The 10,505-nt window shown below is 46.8% G+C and overlaps 1 gene segment (V, D, J or C); it reads left to right on the top strand.

Annotated features, from left to right (window-relative positions):
• The first annotated feature begins 887 nt into the window (after nt 1-887).
• LOC104860644 lies at nt 888-6,578 on the top strand. The segment is given in 4 exon segments: nt 888-994; nt 1,101-1,541; nt 6,269-6,365; nt 6,452-6,578. Coding segments are annotated over 4 exon segments (711 nt in total).
• The last annotated feature ends 3,927 nt before the right edge of the window (nt 6,579-10,505 follow it).

The raw sequence follows: 10,505 nt of genomic DNA, 5'->3' as shown, positions 1-10,505 counted from the left end.
ATAGGGTATGTGCGCTTTGTATAAATGTTGAAATAGGAAAATTAGTGCAAAACAACATAAAGGTCATGAGCTGCCTGGAGATAGGATGCAGGAGGGCAGCAGCAGGAGGGCGGGATGGCAGAGGAGCCCCAGGAAACACTGCAGGATGATACGTGTGTTCCCTGCCCTGTCCGTATGTGTGCATGTGGAAGAGTCCTTGTGTGTTAATACTTCTCAGGTGCACACTTCATAGCTGGGCAGTTTACGTGTTCTATCCAATGAAGCTATCACGGATAAACTATCTCTAAATATAGATAAAGAGTGAGAGAGTTTATGACAGTTGAAAATGAGAGATTCCCTGACAGGCATCCACATGAACACTGGCTCTTTTTCCTCTCAGCAAACAGCAAAACTCAGCAAAGTCACACTTGTGCTCAGCACTGGAAGAGGGGAACAACAGCATCACCAGGTGCCCCTCTCTGTCCAGGAGCTGGAACAGGAAGCAGTTTGTTCACAAATTTGGAGAACATGGGCCCAGAGAGTGGGGAGAGGATTTACAGCATATCAGCTCTGCTATAGAAGAGAAAACTGTGTCCCACACTTTCATAATTTTACATGTTTCCAAGCAGACTAATTTAATAGAGAGGTGTGTGCTTTGTGTACATGAAAAATAAAAGTAGATGAAGAGATAGATAAATACCAAACATCATCTCACAATGAGTTTTCATATTCTTTTGAATGAATTCATTGGTGTCAAACTATCCCAGCGCAATCTCATCAGATGTGGGCCCTGCCCTCTCCGAGTTATCCATCCCCAGAGCTGTCTATATAGCAGGAGGCCATGCAAATAAGGCCTCCCTGTACTGATGAAAACCAGCCAGCTCTGACCCTGAAGCTCTGCAGAGAGCCCAGCCCTGGATCCCGAGGTCCTCCCGCTTGGTGATCAGGACTGAACACAGGCAAGGCAACATGGAGCTTACCATGTGTTGGGTTTTCCTGTTTGCAATTTTGAAAGGTAAATTATTTAGAGCAAAAGATACTGAGTGTGTGAGTGTACATGAGTGAGATAAACAGTAGACAAGTGTGACAGTTTCCTGAGCAGAATGTCTCTGTGTCTGCAGGTGTCCAGTGTGAGGTGCAGCTCGTGGAGTCCGGGGGAGGCTTGGTGCCACCTGGAGGGTCCCTGAAACTCTCCTGCTTGGCCTCAGGATTCACCTTCAGTAACTATGGCATGAACTGGGTCCGCCAGGCTCCAGGAAAGGGGCTAGAGTGGATCTCCTACATCAATAGTGATAGTAGTTACATAAGCTACGCAGACTCCGTAAAGGGCCGATTCACCACCTCCAGAGACAACAACAAGAACACGCTGTATCTGCAAATGAGCAGCCTGAGAACCGAGGACACGGCCGTGTATTACTGTGCAAGAGACACAGTGAGGCGACCTCAGTGTGTGCCCACACACAAACCTCCCTGCAGGGGCGCGCTAGTCCAGCAGGCGTCGCTGTGGTCCATGGAGAACCAGGCAGGGCCCCAGGAGCAGGTGCAGAGAAGGCAGCAGAGGGGTGAGGGCTTCCTGATGGCCTCTGGGGTTTCCCTTCTGTACTCACACATGACCTGAGGAGGCCCTGCAGTGCATGAGCTGCAATGAAGTATCCAAGTCAAAGTAATCATTCTCTGTTAAATTTAATCACCTTAGTACATATTGAAGTATTGACTTTCATCTATAAATGATTTTTTTTTTTTTGTACCAGGGATTGACCTCTGATCCTTGTGCTTGCAAGGCAGGTGGCAGCACTCTGAGCTAAATCCCCGGCCCTGTACATTTTCTATATTTATCTCACTTTTAGCTCAGTTAATTCTGTATTTCCATCACATGTCTATTATTAAATTTTTCTGAAATGATCAAATAAACCTCTCTACTTAATAATGTCACTCTTCTGGCTATGGTTTTGTTTGAGTAGTTTCATAGTGAAGAGAATAAAGCCATTTCCACACCCAACACCCACACATGTAGGCTTCCTGAAGGCGGAGTGGAGGTGACGTTCTCACACAGACAAAAATCCCACGGGGAAGACCAGGGACATCACAGTCACACCCATCCTGGGAGGCCAAATGCACCTCCACCTCCTCACCCTGCTCTGCACCTCACTTGGACCAGAATCATCACTGATGTGTTCACTGTTGACGTTTGCATATTGAGGGTTTATGTTCCTGGTGTGATGTCCCAGCTGCACCTGTTGTTTGCGACCCAGGACATGGACATTTTCCAGATATGGCCTCACCTGAGATGTAGCCAGATGCTCCCTGTTGGACCTCAGATTCCAGCAAACTCTGAAAGGTTTTGTAGGTCTTCTTCTGTTTCCTTCTTTTCTGCTATTCAGTGTTCAGTCACGATTGTGCAAATGTCATTTATAATTACTGATCTTAGAACCTGACTCAAGTAAGAGTTCAGATTTGGCCACTGAAGGTGCTGCTGGCATTTGTTCCAATCTTTAAAACAAATGAAATTCATGACTCACATATTCAAGTATATAAAATTCTGGAAAAATTAATATCACATTTTGTTCAGAGGACCATGAAAGAAATAAAACTGCAGATGGAATAATCAGAAATAAACCTGGACAGACAGGAAGATCCAGAATCACAGGTGAGCCCTGCTTCCTGGTGCAGAAGCAGCCGCAGGCACACAGTGGAGGGAGCACAGAGGGGGAGATGGTGGAGGACTGGAGGACAGGAGGGCACCCGGATGAACTCACACCATGCTCCTGGGGGCCACACAGCTCAGTTGTTACCTTCAGAAGATCCTAGGATCTTAAGGTGAGGATTCGAGATCACATAAGGCAGTGACGGGGAAAATGAGGACCAATCTCTGAGAAATGGACACAGACTCTGCTCCAGACAGAAGACACTTGGGAAAGGACATTTCCAGAAAATTATCCTACTTGGAGGAAAAGTAGTCTCCTAACTGCAGCACAACCAACCATCCTTCAAGGATGACTTAAAAAAGTCAAAATAGTTCATAGGAGACTGAAATTATAGGAAATTCTCTGTCTCCCAGAAAGGAACAGATGTCAAACGAAAATGAGCCAGATGTCTAGACTTTCCCAGTGATGGTCAGAGGGAGAACAAATGATAAAGAACCCAGAATCTCACATTGTCATGCACACCAGTGTGCTGAGCGTGGGTTAGAGCTAAAGGAGCTGCAGGACCAGGTCCACCTGAGGGTAGAACTTAGTGAAGCCACAGATAAAAGAGCAGACAGAGACGGCTGGAGATTGAGTTTATTTGCATCTTGCCTGCCTCAAAAGCTCAAGGTCCTGAGTTTGATCCCCAATACAAAAAAAAAAAAGCAGGAGAGCACAGGACAGCTCTGTGCTGCCTCTCCCTCCCCCACCTGCCAGACATTGCTCAGGGTGTCCAGGGCCTCAGTCTCAATTCTCCATCTCCCCTTGGTGACTTTGGCCAAGTTTGTCTCCTCCCGGTGATTTTGGGATATCCAGGTGTATCCATGAGGTGCACCTAGAATCACAAACCCAGGGAAACACATGCATTCCTGCTGGGAACTGGCCTCCCACCTGGGAGTTTTAGGAGTGAGTTTGTGTCCATGCCTGACCTGTGGTCTGAGGTCAAGAGAGGAGCAGACTAGCAGCTGGTGTCAACCAAGCCAGCACTGTGTTCTTCCCAACGCTGTGCAGAAGCTGGTTGTCCCTCATGGCAATGAACCAGCTCACCAGGTGGCTGCTGTCCCAACCACGTGACCGAAACACCACACCACCAGGGTCAGTGGGCAGTGGTGCTGGCTCCCCATCTGTCTTCTCATAGGTTCTTATCATTGAGATGGGGTTGACCCACAGCCTACTGTGAATGTGCTCAGCTGCAGTTCTCCTCTTCTGATCCTAACGGTGTCTGAAGCGTGGGGCCCTAATTTCTACTCATAAACAATGGCAGAAGCGAGCCCAGGGCTCAGCTAGGGTGTAGGGTAACACATTCACCCCACATTTGGTGTGAGGCATTGGAAGCCATCTCTGGTGTGTAGGATTGGGGCCATACTTGGGTCACCCTCATCCTTTTGAGGCCATGTACAGTCCCTGCTGGACTAGGCAAAACTTCAGACCTCTTTCATGGGCAAAACCAAGGAGATGGGAGCTCCACCAAACCAGCCAGGAAGCTATTCTGCCCTGAAGCCTCCATAATTCACATGAAGAATGGGTCCTGCCATGGAGCCCACGAGCACAGGTGAACAGGGCTAGGTTCACACAGATGCACTCAGAAGGAGGTCGAGGCCCGGGCCACACACAGTTCCCCAGGGCATGTGACCCAGGTCCAGATCCTAGATCAGCCTGATTCTGCTCCCAGAGGCGCTATGCAATATCCACATGTCTATATCCTTGTCTGGTTGTGCATATGTTCATGGGATCCTGCTAGCTGGGTCCAGCCAACCCCACTATGTATGTGCATTGACCCATGTGCTTTGTGGCCTGTATTTTTTACTCACAACAAAGTGAGTCTCACAAGAGTAGAAGGGGCTCCCAGTGTGGAGGAAGAGTAGGGATGCATGAGTCATCCTCTGACTCCAGCCACTTTCTACATTGTGGCCTCATGGGAGGATGGGTGGTGAGAGCGCTTGAGCCTCCTTGGCCCCTGCAGCTTCCTCCTGACCCAAATCCCCAAGATGATCCCTCTAGAGGCCAGGCTCTGCCCCACACAGAATCACTGACTTCTGGGGAATTTACTGTCTAGCCTGGGAAGGCCCCATGGAATCTCAGGCTGGGTTGTGCCTTCCTAGATTTAATCTCACTATAGACTAGAAGGGTCAGTAAGATTATTCCCTGCTCCAACATATGGCCAGAAGCTCAGGGTCACCCTGAAGGAGTCTCTGAACCCAGAGTGGCCTTTCCTGTGGGCTTGAGACACTAAGAAATGACATGTGACCAAGATAGGGGTTGAGGTGCCTGCAGCGTGGAGGTTGGCAGGGGGCTCAGAACTTGCCCTGAACATCTGTAGCCCAGGAACCGTTGCCAGTTTAGAGGCATGTTCCTCAGGGACTTAAGTACTCCCTTTTCAATAAGTATGATCTCAAGGTGCAAGTTTATAAAGCCTGCAGATGTTCGAAAAATACAGGATTTACTGGTTGAGTTTACCCCTCTAAATAACGCAAGGTGAAAGACATAAGAGGGGTTTCTAGGCATTGAATATCTCAGTTATGAGGAGTAGAGTCCTAGGTGGAAACATCTTAACTCAAACACCACAGCACAATGGGAGACACACTTGTCTCTGTCTCCATACGATGTTCACTCTCAGGTCTCGGTGTTGACACCAGGGCTGAGTGGGTGGCACAGTGATGGAGGGTTAGAGAGGGTGGCAGATGCATGGACCCTGTGAATGAGTTAAAATCTGAACTCAAACACTGCAGCACAATGGGAGACACACTTGTCTCTGTCTCCATACGATGTTCACTCTCAGGTCTCGGTGTTGACACCAGGGCTGAGTGGGTGGCACAGTGATGGAGGGTTAGAGAGGGTGGCAGATGCATGGACCCTGTGAATGAGTTAAATTAGCTGAGAAAGACAACAATGGATATGAACTAAATTTTGTAAGCTGTAAAATTCATGACATCTTTTTGTGAAGATGTGAATGAGACCTCAACATAGTATCAGTTCTTAGGCAAGATGGGAGAAACCGAGTAATCAACATTCCCTTCGAGTCCTGTCTTGGATGGGATCAGATACCCAGGCCTGGACCACACACCACTGGGCTGGTCTGAGAACCAAGGGTCTTCCTGTGAAACAGCTGGGATCTCTGCAACCCACACAGATGCTGGGGAAACCATCCCAGGAGGCCTGGCTGATATCAGAGGTGTCTATGATTCCTTCTGGGTTCTCATGTGGAATGGACAGTGTCTCATTCTCAGGGGCAACAATGGACTTTGCTGGTAGTTGGTGATCGCAGAATGAGGTAAGTGTTCAACACCATAGATTATGATGCCGCAGAGGAATCTCATGCGGTCTGTGGAACGTTCAACTTGGGTTCACACAGCAAAGCATAACCTATGGGGGCTCGATTCTCCTTTTGGGGCACTATGTCTGCACAGGGTACACAGGGGAAGTAGAAAAAGCATTTCCTCAGTCCAAGTGAGGACATGGACCCCAGTATCCCACTGCTACATGAACCATGTGGCATCTGCCTCCTCCTCGGGGTAGATCAGGCCTTCAATGAAGAAGGTTCCTGCCTCGTGAATACTCAAAAAAATGACTCTACTGTGGAAAATATGAACATGCCTGTGTCCCAGATCATCCCACCACTACCCCCTTCATCTGTAGAATCACCCAGAGCTCCACACCCCGACTGGACCTGCAGAATCCTCTTCATGGTGGCAGCTTCAACAGGTAAAAAGATTCCCTATTTCTGGCCTGAGGAGGGGACCAGCGCCTGTCAGGGGGCACAGCCTCCATGCCTGTCTCCTCTCCATCAGTGCCCATGCCCAGATGCAGCTGGTGCAGCCTGGATCTGAAGTGAGTAGGCCTGGGGCCTCAGTGAAGTCCTCCTGCAAGGCTTCAGGTTACGTTTTAAGGGGCCGCTATGTGCACTGGATGGGATAGGCTCCTGGACAGGACCTAGAGTGGGTGAGAAGGATCAGCTCTTACAGTGGTGAAATAAAGTGTGCTCGGAAGTCCAGAGCAGGGTCAGCATGACTAAGGAAATCTCCTCCAGTGCGGCCTGCATGGAGCTGAGCTGTCTGTGTTCTGAGGACACAGCTGTGTATTTCTGTGTAAGACACAGCGTGCTGAGCTCATCCTGAGTATGTCAGAAACCCTGGGGGATGACAGCTGCCTTCATTGTCAGATGACAGAGACAAAGCTGAAGACTTGCTTAGAAATCAGGAAAATTTCTGAGTAACAGAACGACAGAATCAGGTTATACTCTGATGATATGGGGAAATCACCAGAGCCCCGTTTCACTGTGTGCTAAATAGTTGGAGTAGAGAAATCGTCCAGTTCGTAAGGTTGAAACAAGAAATACCAAGAAATTTATAGTGTGAACATGCAGTTTACAATCAGTTGCATTATTAAATTTACAAAACTGGTTGATCATGAGGTAAGTATAATTTTAAACCTCAAGGGATTGCAAACATTGCCTTCCCTGTTTCTATTCAACAGAATATGCCGTTAGGGAGTGTTTGTGTGTTCCCTTAAAGTGAGGAGTAGCTACAGAGTTTTACTCTCCCTACCCTCCGTCCATATTCACAGACTTTCCTGCCACCCATACCCTGCCCCGCAGTGCTGCCTGGACCCTACCTGACACACTATCATCTCCCACAGCCATGGCTTACACTGGCTCGCTCCTGGTGCTGAGGAATGAAGAAGTTATATGAGGAAGTGGCCAAGTGCCCGTGGCCCCACCTTTCCTACTCCTGATCCACTGCCCGAGCATCCCCAAGTGGGCATGGGCAGCTGAAAGCTCTCAGCTGGGACAAGTTTCAGGAATGTTAGTAAACAAATTTACTGGAAAACAGAAATGTAAGCAGTACATCAAAATGAGTATACATGGGAGGAGAGACAGCCAGAGTTATCAGAGTGTAGTGACTCCTGGGACTTCGAGAGAAACAGACTGAGAATCGATGTCAAGAGGTCTTCGGAAGAGACTTGTAGATGGATATCTTGGAGTGGTTGACCAAGATGAAGGTACTGTGACTCCCTGGATGCCCCCTAAGTGATCACCTCAGGAAGAAGACTTGAATAAGTGGACAGCATGACCCCTTGCACATATGTGGATTCTAGTAGGTCCATGAAGACAGGGCTCAGGGTTGAAGGATGAACCCTCCACGTACATGAACTGTACAACATCAATACCCTGTCACTAGGCAGATCTGGCTACAGCCCTGGCTGAGTATTCAACCTGCCTGCTACAGAGGCCAACCCTGATGGCTCTGGTTGCATCATTGCTAATTAGTTACCTGGTGGCCCAGTGACTACACGGGACAGAGTCCATCAGGTAAAATAAGAATTTTGTCCTTAATAAAAGAGATGCTGCTATGGTTTACATCTAGATGTCCCCCCAAAATCTCATGCTGCCATAGGTGGGTCTTTTTCAGTGGTGTGTCTAAATCTAGATTGTGTGGTGCTGCGTTTAAGGTTGTGTGATTACCAAATTAATCATTGATTTATTTGGCATAGTTCTGGGTAGGATTAAGGGTGCCCCATCCTGGGTGTGAATGCTATCTGCCCTAAGGGTGGGAGGCCTGGCTAAAAATATAAGGGCCAAAAAGAGGGCTACTGTGTCCATTGTCCTTGCTGTTTGCTGCTCCTGCTGCACTCTTCTTACCATAAATGTTTTTTCCTCTGTGATACCCCTCTGCCATGCCACCCACCTCAGCTGGAACCAGCTAATACACTGAAACACCTATGAACTATGAGACAAAATAAACCTTTCCTCCTTTAAATTTATGTGTTGGGTATTTTTCTCAGCAATGAGAAAAGTAACTGATGTTACAGAAGGAATTGGTAAGTGACACACAGAGCTGCAGCAGAATGTAAGTAAAATAAAAAAGATTTATTTGTCGACAAAGGCCAATCCCACATAATCACAGTTCTGGGATCGACAAAGTACTAGGCTACAACTCCTTCTTTTATAGGGTTTTACAGCCTTGATCTCATTCAAGTGGTTACCTTTCCTTTTCACAGTTCACATTGCTGATACACAAATCATGGTGGTGAGATAGTTGAATTTCAACCCAGATATAGTACTCCTTTGTTGCAGGAGTTTACCTTTAAGATTTGTCTGGCTATCAGCCCAGATGTGGCACTTCTCTATTAGGGGAGGTTACCTCTAAAATTCATCTGGTTATGTATTCTAGCCCAGGGGAAGGGGACTCCTCTGATCCACAAAGTTAACAATGGTTCTTTACAATCCTGTGGTTTACAAAACTTTTGAGTGAGACTGGATGCCTCCAGTGTCTGTTGATTCTGAACTAAAGGGATGGCAAAAGACGTTCTACATCGTGACATTTCATAGGTTCTTTTGCTAAGAAGTTTTCTCTATCACAGAGACACAGTAACATAGTGAGCAGAAGAAAATCATTTACACACCAAATGCCCACACACCCATGGTTCCTGAAAGCAACATCCTCACACAGAGACCCCGTCCACAGCAGTGACTAAGGACCTCATGGTCACATGTATTCTGGGGAGCCAAATGCATCTCTACCTCCTCTGCTCTGTACGTCACCTGTACCTGCATCATCACTGATGTGTCCCATGTTTAAGGCGGGATTTCCTGTTTCTGTGGTGCTGTCCCAGGTGTGCCTGCTGTTTGCAACCCAGAACACGGGCATCTTCCAGATATGACCTCACCTGAGATGTAGCCAGATCCTCCCTATTGAACCTTCTAAATTCCAGCTATCTGCACATCCCCCAAAACTCTAAAAGCTTTCATGGGTTTTCTTTTGTTTTCTTCTTCTGTTTTTCAGTGTTCAGTCATGACTGTGTAAATGTCATTTTCGATTACTGTCCCTAGAATGCTGACTCACATAAAAGTTCAAATTTGACCATTGAAGGCATTTCTGAATTTTGTTCTAACCTGTTAAGACAATGAAAATTTTTACCCACATACTCAAATCTACAAAAATCTGAAATACATAGTGACGGGCAGTCAGTGTGAGCCCAGTCACCCTCCTTACTTCCACCATGATCAGAACGAATGTGGCACACGCAGTAAGGCCTGAGGATGCTAAGTCCCACTGAAGGGAACCGAGAACTACCAGGGAGGGCTCTGTACGATCAGGATGTTCAGGCTCCAGCCGCTTCAAGGTCGCAACACAGGAGAAGGTGCCCTGAGACCCTGGGGAGACTTTATCTGCTGAGACCTCGAGGTGCCCCTTCTCTTCATCTTGTTGGGAGTCACTACACTCCCCTTATTTTAATAAAATAATACTCTTCCCTTTATCTCTTTCATCTTCATGCACATTTTGACAGTATAACATTTTATATCTGTAATCCTATTGATTATTTAAGAAAGTTATTGAATGATTTCAGATAGTAATAAACTCATCAGTTGAAAGTGGACACTCCATTATCTGTCAGTGTGTATCTCTAAAAAATACTGCACCCTCATTAAGACAGTGTCTGTGTAAATCACTGTTCAATTCCTAAGGGAACAAAGCACTTATTAGTTATCACTCTGCATTCCTGTTCTTCCTTCTCACCGCCCCCATCGAGATGAACACATCTTTTTCTGTCTTTATGGATTTGCCAACTACAGAATTTTCATAAGTATTTTCAAGGAATATTTAGTATTTGTACCTAGATTCATCTGCTTAGCAAAAAGTTTCACTTGCAATTTCTGCCATCTTATGAGGACAGTATAAAAATGAAAGAGCACAGCAGGTACTCATGAGGATTCCCAGAAATTAGAGACATCGTACAATGCCAGTGACTGGGCTAAACAGTTTAACAGCTTCTGAAATCATCAAAGTAAATCTCTTAGATGATTTTGATCATTACGTTTATATACATTTGCTCAAAACTTTG

The sequence above is a fragment of the Fukomys damarensis genome, unplaced genomic scaffold, assembly GCF_012274545.1.
Source record: "Fukomys damarensis isolate Sample0158 unplaced genomic scaffold, DMR_v1.0_HiC HiC_scaffold_25, whole genome shotgun sequence".
Taxonomy (NCBI): domain Eukaryota; kingdom Metazoa; phylum Chordata; class Mammalia; order Rodentia; family Bathyergidae; genus Fukomys; species Fukomys damarensis.
The sequence above is the reverse complement of the archived record's forward strand: the minus strand, read 5'-3'. Positions and strand labels throughout refer to the sequence as shown.